We start from the raw sequence: 26,906 nt of genomic DNA on the forward strand, positions 1-26,906 counted from the left end.
TTGTAGTTGTTACAACAAACAAACGGAAAGGACATTCTTGGGGGGGAGGGGAGAGAGGGAGGAGGGCGGGAGGTGTCGGTGATGGGCCATAATAATCATATACATTGTATATTGACAAAATAAAAATTAAAAAAAAAATAAAAAAATTAATTTACCCACAAACACACACACACACAAAAAAAAACCCGGGGGGGGTGGGGTGGGGAAGAAGATATAACAACTATATTTTTTTTGTAGTTGTTACAACAAACAAACGGAAAGGACATTCTTGGGGGGGAGGGGAGAGAGGGAGGAGGGCGGGAGGTGTCGGTGATGGGCCATAATAATCATATACATTGTATATTGACAAAATAAAAATTAAAAAAAAATAAAAATAAAAAGAAAAAGAAAGAAAAAAAAAAAAAGAAACCTAATAATTTAACAAAATATACACAACTTAGTGTATTACACAGATTATTAAATTTAGACAGCATGGTCTTCAAGACCAAAATCAACGTTTACAAAAACATGCAGGTTGAGAAATTAACTTATTTGGGCAGAATATGTTCATTTCTGTCTTTAAATAATTTTCACTGGGTTCACTTTGATATGATGATCAATGAGATAGCAAAGAACTCATACATTTTTTACTCATTTCCTTGCTTTTTAAAAAATGAGGTTCTCATTCTTAAAGAGTCTTTAGTCTCTTATTCTAAATAATTCTTTAATACCAGCAAATCCCTCACCTTGCATGAATGTGGGGCACATTTACCATTGTTTCTCCATCACTAGACAATCCTTCTTGGGCTTGTAATTCAGCTGCATGCCTTTCAAGGTCCTTAGTTAATACCTAAACAGGACAGACAATTACTCCAAAGTTGAAAAAAATAAAATAAAATAAAATAACCTCTTTAAGCAGAACTCTTTTATAGAGAATGTGAAGTTTATAAACAGTTCAGAACAAAACAAAATATAAACAGAACTCTAACAGCCTTTTAAAAATCTGATATTTAATTATGACACCTGCTGTGGATTGAATGTACCCCCAAAACTCACTGAAGCTTGATCCCCACCGTAACAGTGTTAAGAGGATGGGAAATCAGATTATGGCAGTGTTGAAAGATGGGGGGGCCTTTAAGAGGTGATTGAACTGTGAGTAAATTAATCCATTTGGGAGTAATGAGTTAATGGTTTAGTGGGTTGTCACAGCAGTGGCACTCATGGGTTTACAAGGAGAGCTAGTGAGCATGTTAAAGAGCTCTCGCCATCTTCGTTGTGTAATTGCCCGTATCTCCATGGACCCCGTAGTGAGTTTCCACCGAGAAGAAGGCCTTCACCAGATGCACCCCCTGGACTGTGGGCTTCCCAGCCTCTAAAACTGTAAGAAATAAATTTCATTTCTTTATAAGTTACCAAGTTTCAGGTATTCAGTTATAAGTGACAGAAAAGGGACTAATACAACTACTTATTTAATAGTGGATTATGTTTCACATGAGAGCTTGTTGTCCCTGGACTAGAAGACTACAGCATCCCTGTCTGCTACTTTCTGTCCTAACTAAACCTAGTAATAAAAGTTCTCATAGTAGCCCCCAAAGCTACTTCTACCTCCTGAGTTCTAGAAAAAAAATATTTTTCTACTTCTCTATATTCACTTAGTAATTAAGATAGAGAAAATAAAGATGACCTTTAAGATACCCAATACCTGATCCCTTGGCATTTGACATTAAATAAAATATTTAAAGCCTACTTGTGTACAAAGCAGTATGCTGACAATCTAAGAGGCAAAATAAGATGCATATATACAGCTATAATTGTTACAAGGACCATAAAGATATATACCAAAAAATATCATGCAAAGAGATTATGAGAAAGGTTTTATGGAGAGACAACTGAGCTAGGCTCAAAGAATTTGGATATATGAGGTGAAGGGAATTCTATGTTGAATGGACAGCACATACAAGAGGTAGGACTATTTAGAGAATACTAGAGAGAGCTCAGTCTAGTTGGATTACAGTGAATGAAGGAGAGTAGTGGAGAGAACTTCAGTGACATATAAAGGATCTAGACTGCATTTAGTACAAAAAGAGTCACCAGTTTCCAAGGACAGATCGTTTTTACAAAGTGTAGCAACAGTTTAGGAATGATAATGAAGACATAGCCTAAGACAGAAGAAGGAAGGATGGAAAGGAGGTGGATTTAGCAGAAATTTTATAAAGAGAAACAAAAGGATGTGATGACTTGAATGTGGGGAAATGAGCCAGATGAGTCTGAAGACAACAGTCCAGGTTCCCAGTTCAGGGGTCCTAGCAATGTACACATCTTTGTGATGAACTGTTCCTTGTACTTGGATATCCTTACCTCACTTGCTCTATGTCCAAAGTCTAGCTACCCCTTTAAGACCTATCACAAACCCCACCACCTATGCAACATCTTCCTTTGGGCTTTCCCCATTCTTCCCCAACAGCTGAGCATCTTATCTTTACCTCTGAATACACCCAGCATTTTAACTGTGCCTGTCCTAAGGTCTGCTACTCTTTACCTTGAAGCACCTATCTATTTGCTAGCCTAAAAATGCTTTCATACATGTTGTATTATCTAACCCTGAGAAAACTCAAGAATAGAGATACAGTACATATTACTATTTCCATTTTATACATGGGATGCTCAGGAAGATTAAGTGATTTTCCTCCTGCCACAGAATCTAGGTCTGAGGTTGGTCTTTTTGCTCCAAGTTCATAACTGATAACACCAAACTGCCTTGTCTTATTTTGAGATTGTACAGCTCCTTCAAAACATGGTTTAGTTTCTGCACAATCTTTAATGAGATTAAACTAATTAAAATAAGTTAGAAGTAAATGTTATATTTAGGTAAGCTATTGTATATGGAATGGAATGGTATATTTTAGGACAGAACTGCAATCTTTCAGTTCTAGCCAACAACTTTTGGTAAAAGCTAAATATCTTTTGGAGAAAGTACCACCATTGTGAAATCTTCCTTAAAATTCTGACAAAAGTTAGCACAAAATATTTACCTGATGTATTGCCAGACCCATGCAAGCCAAGGTTTTCTCAGGCCCATCTCTTAGTTCATTTGCTATATCTGGTATCAAGTTAGTTACTTCATCATCTTTTGTCAGTTCTTTAAAATCCACTAAAATACTTCCCTTTCTTTCTATTTCATCCTGTAAAATATAAAAGTATGAAAACAATAATTGGGTTTTTTTTTGGAGTCAATTACCGTAACTAAGCATTCAATTTACACTTTGAGAATCTGTATGATTATAAGGTGACAATGGTAAGTAATATAGAACTATAAGCTTTGTGCCAAGCATGGTTCTAATATTTTAAGTACATTAATTTATTTATGCCTCTTAACAACCCTTTGAGGTAAGGACTCATGCTATTACCTCTAACTGATAGATGAGAATACTGAAGTACAGAGAAATTTAGTAATTCACCAAAGTCCACACTGCAGGTAAATGGCAGAGTTGGGATCTGAACCAAGGCAGTCTGGTTCCAGTGCCTATGATCACAATCCCTAGCACCTCAAATACATTGTCAATAAGATGACACATAAAAATGGACCAGCAGCTGTTGTAGAGGAATCTTACCTTATCATATAAATCAATACGCCTCGTGAAAAATTTTTCGAATGCTTGAATCTTCTCAATAAGAGGAGAGTTATCACTGTAAACTAATCCAACAAATATGGCATTAGCACTAATATTTGTACATTTACATATTTTTCATGAGAAAAAAGAAACACTATATACATGGCAGACGACTTTTTCCTATTGTTTTGTATTCTGATTATATTTAGATAAGAACACATGTAAAATGTATACTGAAGATTCTAAAACAAGTTTAGGTCTGCAAAATCTGAAATGCAGATGGGAAGTGTCTCTCTAAAAGCCCCAAAACCTGGAAAACTTTGTATTGAATCTTTGACACCTAATAGGACAAATTATTTCAAACAGCTTACATAATAAGCTTAAATCAAAAATTATAATAAAGACAAAGCCAGACATACGAATTAAATTCTTATACTGAAACAGAGCTGAAGACAATCACAGTCTCTGCAAAGTAAATGCTTTTAGTCCAAACTGCCTCTTGTCAAATTCTTTCCTGAGAGGAGACAGATCAACTTTACTATCCCCAAAACTGTAAAGCTATTTTTTATATGCTAAAGTTCTATAATATTTTCAAATTGGTCTCCCACAGATAAACAATACAATAAAGCAGTCTGGAAGTATAGCTGGTCAAGCCTAAGGTGCCTCATGAACTACATCTTTAGGACCAGTCCAAATATCACTTACAGTGCTCTGAGCTAACTTGCTAGGGGAACAGCGCAAGTGTTGGTTGCTACTGCATCCTACAGCAACCAAAGATGACTTATGAAACACATCTGTCTATTCAATAGAAAACAGCAGGCTCTCAATACAAAAAGCATTTGTAAAGTACTTTATTCATTCACAAAATGAATACTGAGTGCCTGGTATGAGGGCAGATTCCTTGACCTCAAGCAGTATAGTCTAATGGGGAAAAAAACCACAGATATATATATATATATTTTGTTTGTTTGTTTTTTATATATAAATATATAAAACCCATATCTCATAGGAGACATAACAAACATATAGATACTATATGAACACAGAAAAGACAGTTCCCACACCTATACAGAGATGTATGTTAGCTGGCACTCTTGATTATGAAAGGGAGATTCCTGAACTGTATTTCTGTGCAAACATGTGTTGGTTATTGTCTCTTGGTTCCAAGCCCATCATTCTATTCTCTGCTCTATTTTGCTATGATTGAGAGCTGCACCCTACATTTCCCAGACTCCCTTTAGGTTCTGCCAATTGGAAGCACTTTAGAGTTTAGAAGACGGTAGAAAGTGAAAAAGGAATTTATTCTTGTTTTGAATTCTTTTCAGCACCTCTGCAGCTGCAGAGAGCTACAGTTCTAGCTTCCAGCTTCGAGCACCCACTGAGTCAGTCATGCCCCTTCAATTACCAGCAGCAACCACCTTCATTCACCTCAGTGGTCTGAGAACAGCTCTGTAAGGTACTCTTCGGAGACCCAAGCACAGCTTTGTAGGGTGTCCCTCAGAGGTCAAAACAACAGCTATGCTGTACCCCTACTCTCTGAATTCTTAGGTTCTGATAACTTCAAAACTTCTTTTCTTCCCTCAGCCATGGGGACAGTTGCTATTTCCTGAAGTTACTACTTTCTGGTGGATTACCTTAATGTCCCCTTTCTGCCCTTTCAGTCTTCCATCTGTATATCCAATTCCCTGTATTAAATCCCCTTTTTGAAATACCTAGTGTGCTTTCTGTTTTTCTGACTGATACAAAACCTAAAAATAATGCTCTTGAAACATAAACATGATTTAATTGTTTAGATAAAGTAAGATTAAGGGGGTATTATCAGTAAGCCAAATGAATTACAGTAATGTGAGATGTAGCATCCAAAAACAAGTTAAGGAAATATAATTTATGGTACTTTTTGTACTTTTCACTCTACCTTCAGAGAAATAAAGCTTCCAGCCTTTATATGGTATGAACTGATCCAATGTTGACTGGAGTAACAAGGTCTGTTGAGTTTGTTCTGAGAAAAATAAAATACTAGGTTAGCAGAAACTGAGCAAACATTTTTTTTCCAATTTGCTTCTCTTTCTAAAAATGAGAACCTGACAAGACATTAACAGAGTAAATTAGAGGCTGTGGTAAGAATTTGGGATATTAACGTTCAAATACTTGCTAAGGAGTAATATCAAGTAAAAGACAGTCTGAAGTTTGAGTTAATCTGCCTTGTATGAAAGGCATGAATTACTTACTTCATTAAGGAAAAAAAAATTGAATAATCATTGGCCTTCCTACCAGAAGTATGTTTTCCTGTGGTTTTACTCATGCCGGGTCTGTGTTCTCTTTCTGTCCATTTTCCTGAGAACTTCCCACCACCTCTTCCTCTTTTCCAACTTTGAAATCTTCCTCGTCCAAATCCTCTGCCTCGGTACTCTCCATTCATGTCTTCTAAAAGGTAGAGATTAGAAAAGTCTTCATCAAAACTGTAGGGGAAATAGTGCTCCTAAAAATGTATTTATGTAGTCAAAAAGGAAAATTAATTTACTCTAGGTTTGAGACTAGCAAACAGACTTGCAAAGTTGCACACTATGGTACAAGACCCAAACATTCTGCAATTACTTTTCTAATCCCCATCACTTTTAAAGGTATGTCATAGGTGCTTAATTAAGTATACTAGATGCTCATGGGATTAAAAAAAAAAAAAGAAAAGGTACTACTGTACCTGTTTTCAAGGAGCCCCCAGACAGAAATGAATAAAAGACAGGGAATTAACTCTTAGATAACTTGTTTGCAGTGTTTGAGATTTGTTATACGTCAGTACTGGCTGAACATAATCCTGACCTATGAAACCCTAGGGGATACATCATTATTACTCCTTACACACAGTCAATCCTGCAGTATCATATCCACTTTCTGTGCAATTTTCTAAATCTAAAACTATTCTAAAAAAGTAAAGCTTACTTAAAAAATAGTTCATATCCTAAAGATACAAAAAAAAAAAAAAAGAACATATCTGTACACTGTAGTGCAATTCATTACGAGAGCCTATCTGAATCTTTATTTAAAGGGATCGAGTTAATAAACAATAACTAAAAAGCTCACGATTTTAGGGTATGACAGGACTTTTATAATCAACCAGACATTACAAATTAAGAAACTAAAGCTCAGAGAAATTAAGCAAACTGATCAAGATCAAAGTTGCTGACAGTACAGAGATCAAAACTCCGTGTTCAGACTCCCAAGCTGAAGCGCTCGGTCGACAACGCTCCGTGTCATATACCCTTTTCAAACAATGTAATATAGTGGGAATAATTAGCAACAATTCCAACACAAACGTAGGAGGTAGGACTGGAGAATGAGTAGAAGAGTCACCCGTCGGCCAGCTGCGCTTCGTTAAATACCCTAATTTATTTACGTCTCCTCAGGCTAAGTTCTTACTTCCGTGGGAAAGAGGTTCCTAAGCTCTCCCAGCTCACAACTGGGCCGGCTCTGGGGTACGCGCTGATCCGTCCCGCCCGATTGTTCCTCCTTCCCAGCGCGGGGAGGACAACCGGACTAAGGAGACTCCGAGATCCGAGCTCCTCCGGCGACCCCGTCAGGTCCTGCGGTTCTCTTCAGCCGCAGTTCTCCAGACGTCCCAACGCGGGGCTGGATCCCATCTGTCGTAGCGGCTCGGGAACCTCAGTTTTTCCACCGCTTGGGAACGTGTCTGTAGCGCAGAGCGCGCAACTTCACCTCAAGCTCAAGTCCAGTCTTCCTCTCAGTTCTTTTTTGGCGCTTCTGTGACGCAACTTCCGTTCGGGGAAGGGCGAGATGGGAGGGGCGAGACGGAGTGCAGCCAGTCAAGGAGTTGGGCCAGACGGAAGCCGTGAGGCTCCCGGAAGTAGTGCCGAGGTGCGGGCCGGAAAGCGGAAGCGGCGAGCAGCACGTGGGGGCGGTGCCGGCCCGAGGGCTTTAGGTTGCCCCCTGGGTTGTAGGAGGTGAGGCTGGCGGCGGCGATAGCCGAGGAAGAGAGACGGGACGCGGGGTGATAGAGGGACGCCGTGGAGCACGGAGACCGGGTGAGCGTCATGGAGGGCTCAGGGGAGCAGCCGAGCCCACAGTTATCGCATGCTGGGGACCACCTCATCCGCGATGGCGACTTCGTGGTGCTGAAACGGGAAGATGTCTTCAAAGCAGTGCAAGTTCAGCGGAGAAAGTGAGTCAGGTTGCTGATCTTAGGGGTCCTCCCCCACCCCACCTACATACCCTCTCCCGATCTTCCTACAAACTCCTCCCTCCAGTCCCATTCTTTGCTCTCTAGGTCCCCATCCTCCGCCGTCGTTGCCTCCTCTCTCTTCCTGTCACAGAAGGCTTTTCCACCAAGATTCCATCCTCAGTTCTCGGGATCTCCCCTATCCCTCCTGTCTTCCCACAGAACCCCCGTCCATGATTTCATATCTGGCCGTCTACCTTAACCATCTCTTCTAGTCTTTCCACAGAATCCCTTCCCCAGAATTCCGTTCTTGGTCTTCGGATGCCCGGAGACCTCCCTCCATCCCTCCGAACCCCGTCCTGGGATTCTTTCTCTAGGTCGTTGGGATCTTCTCTATCTTCTCACAGACCTCCTTAACTCTGAGATCTCATCCTTGCCTCACAGAGTCTCTTCTCGGCCACCACCACCCCTTTTTCCCATAGATCCTCCTTCCTCCCTAATTCCTCAGCCAGGGTCGATCTCAAAAAATGAAACCTCTCCGACCTAGTCTGGCTTTCCGGCCTCTTCTCTCTACCCAAACGGGAATACCTATCTACACGGAATAAGGAAAGGAGACAACTTTGGGGTTCCCTCCCTTTGCGTCAAGTGATTCAAGGTCCTGGAAAGTTGAATTGCTCAAGAGCTGTTTGCTCAAGATCTCAGAACTTAAAGTTTAGTTTCTGCCTGCTGACTGGTAACACTCTTTTAGTAGTAGAGAAGTGGGATTTTGATAACTTTCTGGTGGGGGTGGTGAGGTTGTTAAATCATCCTAATAGCTTATTAGTGGTGAAAGTTCGTTGGGATGATTGGGTTAATTTATCTGAGAAGTACAACCACGTTTTCTTTTGGTCTGGGTTGTATTACTTTTATTAACAAAGAAAGACTTTGAATGAAGTGTCAGGAGAACAGCTTTCTGCAGACCATCTTCAGATGAATTATTTTACTCCTGTTTGAATCAAACTGTTGACTGGTATTTCAAGTAAAGCAGGTTATCACTAGAAAATAATCAAGCAACAAAAAATATTGCGGGAAATGTATTTCTTTTAGTCCAGAAATGTAATATCTGCAGCAGCTTTTAAGCATTTTAAAATTCTTCATTGATAAAATATTTCATTTTGGTGGTTGAAATTAAAGAAATTTCATAACTATCCCTCATCACTACTGAACTTTTGTGTTCTTGAAACCAGTCTATTTTTCTTTTCAGAATTTTTAATTAAATATTCTGTGCCTGCTTTCAGGTACATAATTTTTGGAGGTTGCCAGTACTAATTATTTAAACTTTTGAAGTATAACAGTGCAGCAAAACTGCTTAGATTATAAGTACATAGTTCAGTGAATGAGTTCCACTTTATACATCTGTGTAATGACCATCTGGGTGAAACTTTTTTCTTTCTTTTCTTTGTCATACTTACTGTTTGATATTTATTTGGAAATACTTTTCATCAGCCCCTCTTCTCGGCAAAAGCCAGAGTGGCAATTTCCATTTTATTTTTAAAGTGACACTCTGAGCTCAGCTGAATCCCAGGCCAGATTCCCCCCATCACCCTTACCTCGGGGCTGCATTTATCTGCTTGGGCAGAAGCAGTCCAGGCTCTGTGACAAGGAGTCTCTGCAAATCATACTCCTTCCCAGTGGAGACGTGGTCTCCACATCTCTCTAACTGGGCCCCACCTTCTTGACTGGGGCAGTGACCTCCTGTCAGACCAATCAGTTTGAGTGACACCCCTCCCCACTTTTGCACATCACATAGGCTGGCAGAGCGGTAAACCCAACCCAGCTCAGATCCAGTGTTTCATTAGCACCAAGATGCTTGAAGGATTACGTGGGAAATGCATATCTGGGAAGAGCTGAGTTTCAGCTTCTGAGGGGGTTTATCAGCACATATTTTGAGTGTCTAATATGTTCTATTATGTATTTAGTAACTGGGGACCAGCAAATAATAAAAATTGGCTTTTTGTGGCTCTCTTAGGTTTCAGAATTTCACTCAGATGGTTCAAGTGACATTTAATGAAGATGTGACACATACACACACAAAAGTGTGGCAGGGTTTAGGGAACCAGTAAAGAAAGGTGGTGCACCTAGGGACTAGCAATGGTGGGAGGCCTTTGACGAGGGAGCCTGGGCAATGCATTGCAGCAATGCATTTCGTCATGATCAGCCTCCAGGGGCACAGAGAAAGGAAGAGAAGGACTGGGGTGGGGCACAAACAATTAACTAGTACATTTCTTTCCCCCAGGATTCAGAGTCCTGTGGATGTGGGTCTTGTCCTGAAGCTAGGAGGGGCGTCTTAAGGTCCTTTGGTCTTCGCTGATGTAGACTGTGTGGGATAGTAGAAAAAAACAGGCTTTAGTGTCAGACAGACCTGGATTTGAATACTAGCTCAGCACCTTGTAACTATGAATCTTCAACAAGATCCTTCTCCCTGGGCCTCAAAATACTTTTCTGGAAAGATTACTTTCCATGATTACTGTGAGAATTATATCAAAAAGTATGAAACATACCTGGCACACACTGCCTATCCTCTAGTTGGCACTTAGCATATGTTAGTTTTCTTCTTTTGAAAGGAACAGATTTTGTTTTTGTGGGATTTCCCTTTTAAATTGCAATAAGATAAAAATCTGGGTAATAGGAAAACAAGTTGCTTGGTCCTCAGTAGAGTGTTGTCAGTGTTAGGCTCCATTTCCAAATGTGTAGATTGCCAACGTTTATTTGTAAATATAATTTGCTTTTATTAGATAATTTTCAAATAAAATGATCAGTAAGACCAAGACTGGGGAATTTGTTAAATCCTTGTCATCTCAATGATTGTTCAGTTTTCATATTTTCTGGTGTAAGATGCAATGTCACCAGTGGCTTTGCAGTCTTGGCAACCCTGTATGCTGATCAGAAGATCTGTAGAGCCTGTGAGCATGGACATCTGGCAAACAGTGCAAAGTAGGGTCAGACCAGAGCCCCAGAAGAGGAATGTCTCCTGTCCTTGCTTTTTTCCACAATTTGCTTGTTTCCACAATTCAATGTTTTTGTGGCTTCTTTATTAATTTTATGTCTCTGTCCCAACCTAGTTCTCTGTAGTTCATTTGTCAGTTTGTGTTCAGAGATAATGTGGCTGATCCATAGTGGAGACCATTTTTAAAATGAACTAGGATGAACTTGTCTTTTCTATACTGAATGCAAAAGAAATTCAGTTAATTGATTCCTTTGTTTCCCCCAGAAAAGTAACTTTTGAAAAGCAGTGGTTCTACATGGATAATGTCATTGGCCATAGTTATGGAACCACATTTGAAGTGACCAGTGGAGGAAGTCTTCAGCCCAAGAAGAAGAAGGAAGAGCCTGCTTCAGGTGCCCTACTTTGGATGTATGAAATAGATGCTCTCCAACTGCCTAGTTAGAAACATGTCAACCTCCAACTAATTCCAAAGTGCTAACGCAGGCTGTCCCAAAAGAAATCTAAACCCTTGTCTAAGAACTGTAGCTTGGTGAAATGAAGCAAGTACTACTTTGGCAATGAGATAACCTGGATTCTGGCTCCAGCCCACCATTAACTGGCTCGCTGACCTTGGTCCAGGCATGTAATCCTTTGAGTCCCTGCTGCTTCATTGCAGGAGCATGTTTAGAACCCTTTCAGTGCCCAGAAGCTAAGTAACAGCTGCAAGGTAGTTACGGTATAGTGTAGAGGTCTGGTTTTGAATAGGATTAAAAGCCAGCTTTAACACTTGCCTTATAACTTGAGCAAGTGATTAGATTTTTCTGATTCTTATATCTTCTTTAAAATGGGCCTATAAACATATATAATCCCTAGGTTGTAGTGAGTGTTCAGCGATATGACTCATAGGAAGATCTTAACAGTGCCTTGCCTGTTTTATGGGCCTCATAATTTTACTTATTAATTAAAAGTAAATACTTAAATATTTATTAAAATAAATATACTGAATATTTTATTGCTAAAAATATTTAAATAATTACTAAAACTAAGCAATTAAAATACTGTTACAGTTCGGGCCCAAACCAGTTAATTAGATACATACTTTGGTAATGGAGGAATTTCTTTTTTTCTTTTTTAGTGTCTGGCTGGTAAGGGGATCTGAACCCATGACCTTGGTGTTACAAGGCTATGCTCTAACCAACGGAGCTAACCAACCAGCCCTAGATACATACTTTTAAATTAATATTCATATTTTTATTAAGCACCAATTATGTGCCAGGAATGGTTAGACACTACAATTATAGCAGTTCATAAGATAGACTATCTTATAAAATGTACCTACCAATGGGGAACACCAAAACTAATCAAGTAGACAAGCAAACAGCATGATTTCTGATGACGATGATGTGTGTTATAAAAATAATAAAGTGGGAGCGTGTACTGGAGCCTAATCAGGTGAAGTGAGCCTTGGCTGAGATTATGAGCTGAGTCCTGAGTAATAGAACGATCCAGCCACTAAGAAATCCATTATAAGTGCCTCGTGGGCAGAGGGAGCAGCAAATACCAAAATCCTGCTGTGGGACCTTGCTTGGTGTGTTCAAGGAACAGAAAGAAGGGCAATGTGTGCGAAGCTGAGGGGTCAAGACATGAGGCTAGAAAAAATAGGCAGGGGCCAGGTCATATACAACCTTGTAGGCCATCTTTGGAATGTGTTCTCATTGCTGTGGGAAGCCACTGTATGGTTTTAAGCATGAGCTGGTGGAGCCAATTTGCATTTAAAAAGAACACTCTAGCATCCAGGTAGATATAAAGGTAAGAGTGGGAAAGGAAGATGAGTTAGAGGCTTGGGGTAGTAGTGGCCAGAAAGGATAGTGGACTGTGACAGGCACAGTGGTAAAGGAAGGCCAAACTTGGGTGGCTGATTGGCTGGGTATGGATATGAACTCAGAAAAAGAAAGATTATAAAATAATTTCAAATCGTAAATGTCATAGAGCAATTTCTTTCTTTAGAGACTAAAGAAGCAGGCACTGATAATCGAAATATAGTTGATGATGGAAAATCTCAAAAACTTACTCAAGATGACATAAAAGCTTTGAAGGACAAGGGCATTAAAGGAGAGGTAATATTCAAAGGATTTTTTGGTTTTGTTTGTCTGGTATTTCAGAAATTGTTTGATTTTCAAAGCAGACTTTAAGGTAAAATGGAAAAATAATGTTATGCTTTTGTAAGAAATAAGTTGAAATGTACTTGCAATTCAGTATATCAAAGATTTCATTTCTTATAGACAGGAATATAAGTGAATGACATCAGTAATATTGTTAGTGGTAGAAAACTTAGTAACAATACATATCAGGATTTAACTTTGCTTATTTTCAATAATGTTTTCAGCTAATGTATGCAGGAATGACAGTCTCCTTTACCTCTCCTCTCCCTTTATTGTATATCTCTGTTCTTTTGCCTTGGTTTAAATGGAGTTATAAATAGTTGTATTTTGGGAGGTTTTGTTTTGACGGCTGGCCGGTACAGGGATCGACCCCTGGACTCTGGTGTTATTATCATAACCACACCCTAACCAACTGAACTAACCAGCCAGCCAAAAGTACTTGTATTTTATTACAAATCCTATAGTATAGAAATACAAAATTTACCTATTTGGACTTCTGTGAAAAAGGGACTGTGCAGTCAGACCTTTGGATACCTTCTGGGGTAAGAAACCTTCAAAGTTATTTGTTCTGTGAAAGTAAAGTTTCAGAAAGTCTGCTTGCTCCTTTTCTTATAGGAAATAGTTCAGCAGTTAATTGAAAATAGTACAACATTCCGAGACAAGACAGAATTTGCTCAAGATAAATATATAAAAAAGAAGAAAAAGAAGTAAGTAGTTTATGTTTGAAAAGGTTGAAAATATAAAATCTTTTTATATATTTGTAAAATATGTATATTATTAAAAATAAAATATTTTAAATCATTTTTCAAATCAGTGTTCGGTTTTTTTCTTCTTGCAGATATGAAGCCATCATTACTGTTGTGAAGCCATCCACCCGTATTCTTTCAATTATGTATTATGCAAGAGAACCTGGAAAAATTAAGTACGCTTTGTTTCCTTTCATAATTGGGGGAAAATATATCTTTAAGCAAGTCATGATTTTAAGTAAAATGAAAAACTTGCTCACCTGCATAAAGTGTCCTCCTACCTCATAAATTGTAAGTCCTTTTACTGTCACCTCCAAAGCAATCAATCTTACCAACATAATTTTTATAAAACAAACAAAACTTGAAAAATGATGATTAAAATATCAGGCCCTACTTAGCTAAAAATGAATGAATCATTCTTATTTCCTTAGCCATATGAGATACGATACACTAGCCCAGATGTTGACATTGGGAAATATCCGTGCTGGCAATAAAATGATTGTGATGGAAACATGTGCAGGCTTGGTGCTGGGTGCAATGATGGAACGGATGGGAGGTAAGACAACATTTTCAAGTCTAGGAAAACCTTACCCTGATGTGAGTAGAGTGGTCCAAAAATTCAAAGTCATGGAAAGTCAGATTGAATTACTTGGAGACTAATGAAATACCTTGGGCAAATCTGCACAGCTCCTGTCCCAGGACCTTCCTGCACAGTCCACATCCCTCAGCCCAGGCTGTGTTGGGTTTTTTAATCTCCCTGTTGATGATTTTTCTTGCCAGTTCCAAGGTCAGTTGGAGTGATTCTGGACCCCAGGGCTGGTTAGGACTTCCAGAACTGTGATTCAGTAAGCTCTTGGATAGGTAGTACTCATTTTATTGGCCTCATTTGAGGAGATTGAGTGGGAAGAAAACTAGGAATGTATTCTCTCTTGGAAGAATATAGCACAGCTTGATTTGCCTGTTTTTTTCTCTGACCCCATAGAAGATAAGAACTCATAACTTCACTATTTGAGGACTGGAGTAGGGGGAAACAGAGAGTCGATTATCAATCACATGACATCTGAATTTACATAATCACTGGGCTTATTGTAGGGTCGAGTGTGGATAAGTTTCTTTAAGACTAACTGTGTGTCTTGGACACTTTTGGAATTATATTCCACTGGCAATAATCGTAGACTACAAACAGACCCCCAGAGGAGCCACTTCATTTTTCAGTCTCTGAACAGAGTAAAGGAGAGAAACCTTCAGTCTTATTACTGTGGAGGACTCTGAGGGCTTGCACAGTCTAGAGTCGCCTCCATCATGTAGATGTTTGTTTCTTTTATCCATTCAGGTTTTGGCTCCATTATTCAACTGTACCCTGGAGGTGGACCTGTTCGGGCAGCAACAGCATGTTTTGGATTTCCCAAATCTTTCCTCAGTGGTCTTTATGAATTCCCCCTCAACAAAGTGGACAGTCTCCTAAATGGAACATTTTCTGCTGAGATGTTATCTTCAGAGCCAAAAGACAGTGCTTCAGTCGACGAAAGTAATGGTGCTCTTGAGGAAAAACAGACATCAGAACAAGAGAATGAAGACAGCATGGCCGAAGCCTCAGAGAGTAGTCCCCCAGAAGAACAGGGAACAATGGAGATTGCTTCTCACAATCTAGAACATAAGGAGCTTAAAGAAAGAGAAAGCAAAAAAGATCATGTAAGAATGTCAAGAGTCCCCACTACCCTCATAATATTCTCCTCAGGGCCTCAGTTAACTTCATTTAAGTAATGAGATTTGGTTTGGCTTTGGAGCATGAGCTCCCGAGATGATAAATATCAAAACAGTTGGAGAAAGAGTGCATGCGTACGTGCGCACAAGCGTGTGATGTAGTCTTTGGAATGGAGCTTTAGGATACAGAAAGCATTGCGTAGGTAGCTTAATGACGGTTTTATAATATATAGGCTTTTTTGTGTGTTTTCAACTTCCTTATAAACAATCTACTTCTGTTGCTGCAGTCCGAGTTGATAAATATTGTTGAAATGTTTTGACAGACCAGATTGTTTTCATAAACCTGACTGAATGACCTCAGTACGTTGGTTTCTTATTTTTCTTCTTGAAGATTCAGGAAAAACAAAGGAAACAAGAAGAGCAGAGGAAAAGACATTTAGAGGCTGCTGCTCTGCTGAGTGAAAGAAACGCAGATGGGTGCGTTGATGAAAGAATGCAAGAGACTTCTTGGTGCTTGTGGGCTCTGCTTCAGCATTCTCTTTCTGTTTGTCTGCTTTGATTCTAGTGGGAAATGAGCTGAGGATTTTGCCTTGGGTTTTTTAAGAAAGGAGCCTGGGTCTGGCTGAGGTGGGAAGTTGATTTTACTGGTTCAGAGTTCTTCTCCAATAACAGTGCATCAGATAGGGCTGTGTAGTTCCACTAGTTGGAGGTCATGTGGCATTCAAATGGCTGCAATGCTGGCTAATGGCAAAAGCTAATGAAACCCTCTGACAAGGAAAGGTAAATTCAGATATCTGCAAAACCAGCATATACAATGTGGGATATGTATTGACTATTTAAAAAAAAAAAATGTCATTAAATGCTACTTAAAGTTGCCAAGCACCACAAGAGCTTATAACACAGTTTGTGTTTCCTAGAAAGAAATAGCTCATAATTTTATTCTATTGAATTTCTAGAATGTTGCATTTAAATCTATTTTTTGTGTGTCATGCAAATAAATACATGACGGTTTTGAATGCATTTTAAAGCCTATGCTTCACTCTGGGGCACTAGAGAAATAATTTGTGTAACATTTTCCTTGCAGTTTAATTGTAGCTAGTCGTTTTCATCCCACTTCACTGCTGCTGTCTTTGCTGGACTTTGTGGCCCCTTCAAGGCCGTTCGTGGTCTACTGTCAGTATAAAGAGGTACGCTGGAACAGAATGGACAGGAATTCTGGTATCTGAATGTTGATTCTGAGACTGCATCCCAGGAAGCAATTCTTAACAGAACTCTGTTTTTGCCCTCAGCCTCTGTTGGAATGCTACACAAAACTGCGGGAGAGAGGAGGGGTCATCAACCTCAGGCTGTCTGAAACCTGGCTCCGAAATTACCAGGTATGTGTTCTTACAGCCAACCCTGGGAGTTGCTCTGCTCAGTTGCTGTCTCCTTGCCCTAGTACTGGAAGTTGTTAAATAGCGATAACCCTGTTTCTGTCTAGAGATGAAAATATCTCATGCCTATAACTAACTCAGAAAAAGTGCCCCTGACTTTTCCTGACCCGTTTTTTTCTCTTTTCATGCCAGGGTGTATTGTTCTGTAAGTCTAGCCCAGAGGCATTTAAAATGCAAACACTTGGGGTTCATATTGCTCCAAGGCCTCAATATTACTGTGGGAAGTGTCACTGATAATAGCAACATCTCCAGGTGGGCAAGAAAATGGTCCTTTCCTCTCTGCTAGAACATCTTTGCAGCAACTTTTCTGCAAAAAAAGGGGCTCTGTGTCAGTTTAGGTCTTCTGGAAGACATACACCAAGATGGAAGTCAAAGTGCAAGAGGTTTATTGGAGGAAATGCCTTCGAAAGATAAGGGGAGAGGGAGCAGGATTAGGTGGTATGAATTGATTTCTGTGAAAGGAGGGGATGGAGGAAGGAGGACAGGGAAGGAAGATCCTGTAGTGCTGCTCTGAGAAAGTTTCAGCCAGGCCACTGGGAAGCCCAGGAGAAAAGATTGCCCGTTAAAGGAGTCCTGGGTTGGGCAGAAATGGTCTAGTCCTTACCCATGCTCAGGAGGACCCCCTCATGGCCTGCAGTGTGAATGCTGCAGCAGATTCCAAAGGAGGGGCCGCTGGAAGCTTTCTGCTGCCTAAATGCCTCACAGCCAGTTTCCCTGGGAAGGGAGATCTGAGGGCAGCATCTCCATGCTGCCTCAGGCCCTGTCCAGCTGCTTGGCATCTTATCATACTTAGTAGGGATGCTGTTGAGCTTTGAGTAACCCTGCCCTTCATGAAGGTCATCTTGTTTAGCTAAGGTAATGAGAGAGAATTCTCATCAGAGTTAACAGGGTAGCAGAGAAGGGAGGTTCTGAGTTTACATCCAGGAGCTACTTTTCCATAGACCCAAGTGCCATTGTTGGCCTGAAGCTTGCTGGAGCCAAGAGGAAGAAAGCTACATGCAGGCCCAGAGTATAACACAAACCTTTTACCCATTCTCCACCAGAAATTTGCTTCAGGTTTGAGAGAAACAGTTTTATTTTTCAAAAGAAAATCACTTAAACAAGTTTCTGCACTTTGTACTGTCATGTGAAGGAATGAGCTCCTTAGAAATTGGTTCATTTAAGTGTTCAGGAGAATCTGTGTCATTTAAATTCTGACTTTTGGTATGTGTGTCATTAGCATGCACTTTACTGTCTTGGGAAAACATAAATGCCCGTTTTTCTGTCTTGATTAGGTTTTGCCAGATAGAAGTCATCCCAAACTGCTGATGAGTGGAGGTGGGGGATACCTTCTCTCAGGCTTCACCGTTGCCATGGATAACCTTAAAGCAGACACCAGCCTCAAGTCCAATGCGAGCACTTTAGAATCACACACAACAGAGGAGCCAGCAGCTAAAAAACGGAAATGCCCAGAGTCTGACTCTTAACCCTGCAAGAATTGCTTTGGTTTTTGTTCTCAGGCATTATACAGTTAGTAATTAAATGTTAAATGCCATTACTAATTGTTTTTTCATATCCTGAGAATAAGAAAGTGTCTGTACACTTGTTCCTGGGAAAGAAGAGTAAAACCTCTTGTCCACTTCTGACTCAGATGGATTTGGTCTGTCAAAACTGCAACTCTGGGATGTGCAGTAGAGTCGTATGACCAATTTTGTTTATTTAGCACAAATCCTCTAAGTACTTCTTTGTGCAAATATCTTGAGAATTCCAACGTCCTAAAGTGTATTTATACAAGACTTTGTTTATATTTTAAGCTAAGTGGAATAGCTGAAACTTGGTGGTACAGAAAGGAAGGATTTTGTGGAAGAAATTTCCTCTGTTCATTCCATTCTCGTCAACCTAAGCAATATAGACACGTGAGTGTGTGAGATTTACAGTACCAAAAATGTCCACCCTGTTCCCTGTAGTGGAATAAGTTTTTTAAATGCCAGGTTTTATTATTTTAGTAGTTGACAACCTGGGAAAGTTCTGAGTATTTATTTTAGTGTGGTTTTTTTTTGTGCATAGAAAGGTTTAGTGGGGTACTTTTTTGCATTAATTTGCCAGTCCTCTCATTCTTTGTTCCAAATAAAGTGACTAGAATTTTTGTGAAATATTTAATTAAAGGAAACATGGTTTTTTTCCCTCTTCAGCAACTTATAGACATACACATGCACACACATACATATGAGAGTACTTCAAAAAGTTTGTGGAAAAATAGAATTAAAAGGTAATATGGATCTTCCCATGAACTTTTAAAGTGTCCTCATATATGTGTAGATATTGGTATACCCACACACACATATATATTTATATATATTCACACACATACACATAGAGACAGAATGTACTATTTATATGAATATATGCACACACACACAATATACTATCTGAACTACGGCAAAGTTTTGTGCAGGACATAGACCAATTCTTATGGCATTAGTGTCACTTTTTGTCAAATGTATATTAAAGTGCCTTTTTTGGTGATTATTAATGCTGGTCTCAAGAGCTCTGGCATGATGAGGTAGTTGGCCTTTCTAAGCTCTGAAAAAGTGCAATCAAATGGTTTGATCATCTGCTGCAGCAGAGTTTCAAGTAGGCCACACCTCTTGTCCTTTTGAGAGCCTGTGTCTCTTGCTCACTATAACACACTCATCACATGTATTGTTTATGTCCTCATAGAATAGATGCGTATCATCCAGCGAGGAGCATCTCAGAAATTTCTTTTTTCTAACAGCATGTTATATTCTGATAATGGCCAGTGTGATTACCAACAAGTACAATTTTGATTTTTTTTTTCAAAACAATTGCTTTTAAAGAATAAAAGTGTTTCTTACTATGATTGGTCTGACTAACATTAATGATGCAGTCAATGATGCTGCATTGACTGGCTTTCAGCGAGTCTGTGACACATGGTCTATGGTAGAAAACATACCTGGATTGGCACCTCACTGAATATGTTACAAACTGTTGTCACCCATGCAGAGCCACTCACATTTGGTTAAGGAAAACACAGAACTGCATAGACTAGATCCTGTAGTGGCTGGTCTCCACTGGTCACTGTCATTAGAACCATCTCCTACCTGCTACTCAACCAGTTTCCAAGTCTTATTCCATTCCCTAAACCCTTCGCATCAGTTCCCTCAGGAAGGGGTCTGGGTTCTGAGCTACCAAGACCCTGTGTGCCCATGTACCTACCCCTAGAGGTAAACCTGTGAACTCATGCCCCCAGCACCAGCAGCAAAATATGTGGTTTTTTTTCTCATCCATATAATTTATTTCATCTTTGAGTACAAATAGTTTGATTCAGTGATTTACAAACTTTGTGTGTGGACTTAGTGTTTGAAAACTTAGAATCTCCTGGAGGGCTGGTTAAAGACAGATTGTTGGACCCTCAACCCCAAAGATTTGTATTCAGTAGATCTGAGGTGGGGCAGGGAATTTGCATTTCTAGCAAGTTTCCAGGTGATGCTGTTGCTGCTGGCCTGGGAACTGGCCTTGAGAACCACTACTGTGTGCACCACATCACAGGTGCAGCTAAATACAGGGTGTTTCTGTCTTGTCTGTAAAGTGGACATTCACCTTTGGTGCAAATGAATAGATAATTTTATGGTTCTGAGCATCCAGCCACCAGGAGAGTTACATGGAATAGCACGTTAATGACTGGCAATCAAAAAGTGAAAGACAAAAATCATTTTGTAATACCTATCCTATATCCACATTAGACTAGGGTACTTAGCTACTGTAGTGCCCATTAAAGGGTGTGTTTAGCTTAGAGGTACCTAAAGTTGTATGAAGGAAATCATTAGGCAATCATTCATCTATTGATTGTATATGGAAAAGCCAAAAATAGTCTTTTCTGAATACGTACAATATTTTGAAAAAAATTTAGGTGTTTGCATTTCATTTTAGAGCGTTAATTGTAAATATTGCAAGAGCAATATACATGTCCTAAAAATCTGGCCTAAAGGGTATGTCCTAAGGGCCAAGCCTGTGGCGCACTCGGGAGAGTGCGGCGCTGGGAGCGCAGCAGCACTCCCGCGGGAACGAGTTACGGAGGGGCTGAAAGAGGCAGAGGGGGAGGGGGAAGGAGGGAGAGGGGAAGGGTTAGGTGGAACAGAAGATGGCGGCAGAGTGAGCCGCTGCAGGGGTTAGGGGAACGGAACTACAGGAGGAGGAGGTCTGTACGGAGGAGGTTCGTCCGCAGGGTCAAAACCTTCAGAAGTAGGGGATAAATTGGGTCCAGCCTGTGGCGGACTCTTGGGCCCAGCCTGTGGCGCACTCGGGAGAGTCCAGCGCTGGGAGCACAGCAGCGCTCCCACTGCGGGTTCGGATCCTATATAGGGATGACCGGTGCGCTCACAGCGCTCACTGGCTGAGCGCGGTGCGGCCGGTCTCAAAAAGGACAAAAAAAAAAAAAAGAGCAATAAATGTTTCCTTAAAAAAAAAAGGGCCGGCCTGTGGCTCACTCGGTAGAGTGTGGTGCTGATAACACCAAGGCGACGTGTTCGGATCCCATATAGGGATGGCTGGTTTGCTCACTGGGGTGAGCGTGGTGCTGACAACACCAAGTCAAGGGTTAAGATCCCCTTACCGGTCATATTTTTATAAAAAAAAGAAGAAGAAGAAGTAGGGGATAATGGAGGCGGCGAGGATGGAGGGGGTTTGGAAGCAAGGAGAACCTGGGAGGGAGAACAGGTGAGACAGAGGGATTTGGGGCAAGTAGGCGGAAAGCCTCAACGTAGGGAATCTCCTTCCATTTTCTCTGGCGCTGGCAGAGGTTGAATAAATCTCGAAGAATATCAGGGTTTAGTGTGCCTTCCGGTGGCCATCTGTTTTGATTATCTAATTGGTATTGAGGCCAATCTTGTCTGCAAAATTTTATAAGGAGCTTGGGCTTGATATCAGGCTCTAAAGACAAGGTTTTTAGCGAGCGGGAACCGGACCGTACGTGGGATCCGAACCCTCGGGCGGGAGCGCCGCCGCGCCTCTCAAGCGGCGCACTATCGAGTGCGCCACCGGGCCGGCCCCTACTCTAGATGTTTCTGATTTTGTCATTCATTAAAGTGCAATGCTAGAAAATACCAGAGTATCAAATACCTTTACTTGAAATATAATGTCACTTAACATTAATTTTTATAAAAAGGATCACAGATTTTCCTTGGACTTAACTGTGTAGCACAGACCAGATGACAAGAAATGTGAGTCCGTGAGTAGCTAAAGAGCAACTGATAAACTGCCCTATTAACATTTACTAGGCACCCACAGTTTTTTGAGTGTTTAGAAAGAAGGGCAAAATGTTTGAAGCATAGGAAATTATCATGTACTTCCCCTCCCCTCTTTTGCCTCTTTTACAGTTCCATTAATAACCTGGGCTTTTGGCATTTCACTGATAGCATTAAAGCAAGACTGGAAAGATTCTGACATTTTATTTTCACTTTGTCAGAAAGGTAACAAGGCGCTAAAAGAAATTTTGTTTTGAAATGGTGGGCTCAATCTGTTGGGTATTTGGTACACTTAGTGTTATCGTTCTAAACCAACAAACTTAAAAAGTGGAGAAATTAATCCATAGGGTGGAGGAAATGATAGCAAGAATTACCTTTGCCTTCTGGGAATACTTTTCCAATCAAATACTCAGGTGAGTAAAGTGGCCTCTCATGGTCCTTTTCTATCACCTTTGAGTAACAAAGTAGGAGCTACACGTGATATGGAATAAAGCCATGCGGTGACACATTCAAAGAGGAGGAAGTAAAAATAAGAAATATGGTCAATTCTAATCAGGAAGCAGCAAACTACAGCCTGTGGGCCAAATCTGGCCCACTGCCAGTTTTTTGTATGGCCTGCAAGCTAAAAAAAAATTTTTTGTTTTTTTGCAGCTGGCTAGTATGCGAATCAAACTCTTGACCTTGTTGTTACAACACCATGCTCTAACCAACTGAGCTAACTGGCCAGCCCTAAAAATGGTTTTTATAATTTTAACCAGTTGGGGGGGAGTAAAAAAAAAAAGTAATTTTATGACATGTGAAAATTACATGAAATTCAACTTGCAGGGCCCATAAATGAAGTCTTACTGGAACACAGCCACACTCATCTGTTTAGGGCTGCTTTCTCACTATAACAGAGTTGAATAGTTGTGATAGAAACTGTATGGCCTCAAAGCCCAAAACGTTTTCTGTCTGGCCCCTTAAGAAAAAGTTTGCTGATCACTGATTTCAGCAAATGATGAGAGGGATTGTGGCACAGACGAAACGGGAGCAGTGCTTTGGAGCAGCCACGGCAAGGAGCTGGTTGGAGTGAGCAGCAACAAAATGTGAAATGCAGAGCTCCTTCTCAGTCCTCTGGACCCATCAGCAGTGTTAGACACTGTCCACCCTCTACTTGCCAGTTTTTCACACTTGGCTTCTAGGACACCACTGTTTCCTGGTTTCCCTCCTACCTTTCTGGCCTTTCTTTATCTCTTTTGCTGTTCATCTCTGAGACTTCTACACATTGACGTGCCCCAGGGCTCAGCTGGTGCACCTCCTCTCTTTCCTACACTCTCCCTTGGGTGTTCAAGGGATTTGGGGACTGAGCAAGAAAAAGACATGTCCATGAGGTGGCAGTAGCACGCACATACTTATTGGGTGACGGGGACAGTGACAGGTTTGCATAGGGGAGGAGGGATGTCCCTCAGCAAGTGTCTGCAGAGGCTACACCACAGGGTTGCTACTCAGTAGGGGAGGAGGGAGGGCAAGGGTACTCCCCCCAACTGGGGGAGAGAGAGGCAGGAGTGGCTTGGGGTCTTATAACCACAAGAATCTATTATCAGTGGCCAGCAGATGTTGGGTTTAGTTTGGTGGGGGTATGCAAAGCAGGCAGGCCCTAAATGGCTAAAAATTTGCTTAAAATTTTAAAATGATCAGATGAGTAAAAATTTATGTTTGACCACTGGGCTTTTGAGCTAAACAGTCTCAGCCTGCAATGAAGAAATAACTTAGGGGTCAATACACAGAGGCCAACTCTGACTCATTTCCAGAACACTAGATGATCTCATCCAGTTACAAGGCTTTAAATACCATTTCTATGATCATGACTCCCACATTAAGTCTTTAGCACAGGCCTTTTCCTTCAGCTCCTGCTCTGTACACCCAACTCAACACCTCCACTGGATGTCTGTTCACATTTCAAATGTAATACATCCAAACCTGAGCACCCCATCTCTCCCCTCCCAAGCCAGTACCTCCTGCAGTCCTCCCCATCTCTGTTCTTCCCAACTGCTCAGGCTTAAACCTTGGCATCATCCTCTCGTTCCCTCATGCCACACCAAATCCATCAGCTTGTCAGCTCTGTCTCCGCAACCGGTCCAGAGTTTGATTACTTTTCCCTACCACACTGGCCCAAGCCATGACAACGGCTGGCCAGAATTATTACATGCCCTCCTTACTGGTTTCTGTGTTTCTGTCCTCACTTTCCCTACAGCCTTCTCTCAACCCAGCAGCCAGTGTTGTTGTAACGTAAAGCAAATCACGTCAGTCCTCTGTTGAGAACTCTCCAATCACAAAAGCAAAACTCCTTACCAGGACCTACAAAAGCCTGCGTGATCTGGCCCCTGCCACCTCTCTAACTTCACCTCCTATGACAGTCCCCCATGCTGGCTTCCTTGCTCTTTGAACAAGCCAAACCTTTCCTGCCTCAGGGCCTTTGCACCTGCTATCCCCTCTGCCCGAAACATCCTTCCTCCTGATGTCCGCATGGCTCATGCCCTCACTTCCTTGACGTCTTTCATCAACAGGCACTTTCACAGTCAGGCTTATTGCGAATCTGAGTATCTGATGGCTGGACTGCAGAATTTTAATTATTGAAATTAGTTAATTATTTTAGCACCTGAGGTCTCCTGATCATGCTATGTTGTACAATGGCATGTTGTGTGTTTTCATTTTGTAATGTTAAGATGCTCTCTCCCCTCCTGTCCTATCTCTGTGCTGTAATTCCTTCATGAAAAAATACTAGAGAACATGACAATTAAATATTTAAATACAAAAAAGCCTCTAAAATAACCTCCAGGTGTCTGCATCTGCAGGATGCAGGCAGGAGGACGGGGGCAGGGAGCATACTGGGGCCACTTATTTCTCATTGTACTAGTTTCCTTGTGCTGCCGTACAATGTGCCACAAGCTGGGTGGCTTAAAACAACAGAAATTTATTCTCTCACAGTCCTGGAGGCCAGAAGTGTGAAATCAAAGTGTGGGCAGGGTCATGCTCCCTATGACAGTTCCAAGGGAGGGTCCTACCTCGCCTCTTTCAGCTTCTGGTGACCCAGACATTTCTTGGTTTGCAGCAGCATAACTCCACTCTTTGCCTATCTTCACATGGTGTTCTCCTCGGTATGTCTGTGTCCAAATTTCCCTCTTCTTATAAGGACACCTGTCATATTAGATATGGACCCACTCTAATCTTGACTTGATAGCATCTGCAGAGACCCTGTTTCCAAATACAGCCACAGTCACATGTGTGGGGAAGTTAAGACTTGAGCATATCATCTTGGGGGACACAATTCAACCCATAATACTTATAAGCCTTTCAGGATTACTTGATGTTTTTACTACGAACATATATTAGAAGAGGAAATTATTAGAGGAGAAAAAATAGTGGCCTAGAGAGTTCTTGACTTCTTCCTAGAGAAATGGTGGCATGCCCAGAGATCCTAATTGCACTCTGCCTGGCACCATGAGTTGGATGGGATTCTCTTGGATATCTCCTGAATCCTTGATAGGCCATCGCTGCCTGCACATTCTCCTGCCCCAAGGTGTTTGCATACTAAAATGAAAAGATGTGCCAGAGCTCAGGGCATCAACAAGGTGGGATGCCAGGAGGAAGCTGTGTGAACCATCTCCAGGCTGGGAGGGTGCCATGCTCTGCCATGCTGTGCTCCATCTGCTGACAGCTTCTCCTCACGAGCTGTGCCCAGTGTGTGTGTGTGTGGTGTGCTGGCTGGCATTTGGTGCACTGCAGTGTTTTGCTTTCTCTCCTCCAGTGAGTAAGCCCCTATTCATCTTGGACTCCTCAAATTCTCTTTATTTAGGAAATGATTTTGTTTTCCACTGGGTTGCAGTAGGAAAACAGGCAGAGACATACTGCATTGTATGTAAGTGGGTATGTGTTAAGCATTTCCCAGTATCTTATGTTAGGATGTAGTAAGACAAGGGTTTACAACTGGGACATATTATAAGCTGCAGTTGTATTATTTGCCATAGTATAAGCCTTGGCTTTGGATAGTTACTTAGGTCAGGGTACTGCAGAAACAAACCCTGAGATAAAAATTCAAGGACAAGCAATTTATTGGGGAGGAGGCACTATATATGCCTCAGTTATTCCACTGGGGAGGGTGGAAGCTGGCCTGCTTTGTTATGGATTGAATTGTGTCTTCAGAAAAAGATACGCTGGGGGCCGGCCCGTGGCTCACTCGGTAGAGTGCGGTGCTGATAACACCAAGGCCACGGGTTCGGATCCCATATAGGGATGGACGGTTTGATCACTGGCTGAGCGTGGTGCTGACAACACCAAGTCAAGGGTTAAGATCCCCTTACCAGTCATCTTTTAAAAAAAAAAAAAAGATACGCTGGGGGCCGGCCCGTGGCTCACTCGGTAGAGTGCGGTGCTGATAACACCAAGGCCACGGGTTCGGATCCCATATAGGGATGGACGGTTTGATCACTGGCTGAGCGTGGTGCTGACAACACCAAGTCAAGGGTTAAGATCCCCTTACCAGTCATCTTTTAAAAAAAAAAAAAAGATACGCTGGGGGCCGGCCCGTGGCTCACTCGGTAGAGTGCGGTGCTGATAACACCAAGGCCACGGGTTCGGATCCCATATAGGGATGGACGGTTTGATCACTGGCTGAGCGTGGTGCTGACAACACCAAGTCAAGGGTTAAGATCCCCTTACCAGTCATCTTTTAAAAAAAAAAAAAAGATACGCTGGGCTGGCCTGTTAGCTCAGTTGGTTAGAGTGCCATGTTATAACACCAAGGTCAGGAGTTTGGATCCCCATACTGGCCTGCTACCAAAAAAAAGAGAAAAAAAAAAAAAGATATGTTTCTTGACATCCCAACACCCAGTACTTTAGTAAGTGACCTTACT

The 26,906-nt window shown here is 41.2% G+C and overlaps 2 protein-coding genes across 3 annotated transcripts in view; one reads left to right on the forward strand and one right to left on the reverse strand.

Moving 5' to 3' along the window:
* MCM8 (minichromosome maintenance complex component 8) overlaps positions 1-7,119 on the reverse strand; it is a 46,391-nt gene extending 39,272 nt beyond the window's left edge. The window contains exons 1-6 of the mRNA XM_008572821.1: positions 7,005-7,119; positions 5,862-6,011; positions 5,506-5,589; positions 3,591-3,673; positions 3,012-3,161; positions 726-829 (exon numbers count right to left, since the gene is read on the reverse strand). Coding sequence (XP_008571043.1) covers positions 726-829; positions 3,012-3,161; positions 3,591-3,673; positions 5,506-5,589; positions 5,862-6,009 — 569 coding nt within the window. The 5' untranslated portion in view covers positions 6,010-6,011; positions 7,005-7,119. The remainder of the gene's footprint in view (positions 1-725; positions 830-3,011; positions 3,162-3,590; positions 3,674-5,505; positions 5,590-5,861; positions 6,012-7,004) is intronic.
* A 345-nt stretch (positions 7,120-7,464) lies between these two features.
* On the forward strand, positions 7,465-18,910 carry TRMT6 (tRNA methyltransferase 6 homolog (S. cerevisiae)). 2 transcript variants are annotated; one of them, XM_008572822.1, is made up of 11 exons: positions 7,465-7,764; positions 11,012-11,139; positions 12,734-12,843; positions 13,504-13,595; positions 13,727-13,810; positions 14,066-14,190; positions 14,968-15,326; positions 15,730-15,815; positions 16,423-16,525; positions 16,628-16,714; positions 18,046-18,910. In XM_008572822.1, exons 1-11 carry the CDS (start codon positions 7,637-7,639, stop codon positions 18,235-18,237), a joined length of 1,494 nt encoding a protein of 497 aa, XP_008571044.1. In that variant the 5' UTR covers positions 7,465-7,636; the 3' UTR covers positions 18,238-18,910. The 2 variants fall into 2 exon arrangements, with proteins under 2 accessions (XP_008571044.1, XP_008571045.1); XM_008572823.1 differs by lacking the exons at positions 11,012-11,139; positions 12,734-12,843 and having other exon boundaries at positions 7,733-7,764.
* The last annotated feature ends 7,996 nt before the right edge of the window (positions 18,911-26,906 follow it).

The sequence above is a fragment of the Galeopterus variegatus genome, unplaced genomic scaffold (assembly GCF_000696425.1).
Source record: "Galeopterus variegatus unplaced genomic scaffold, G_variegatus-3.0.2 Scaffold840, whole genome shotgun sequence".
Lineage (NCBI taxonomy): Eukaryota > Metazoa > Chordata > Mammalia > Dermoptera > Cynocephalidae > Galeopterus > Galeopterus variegatus.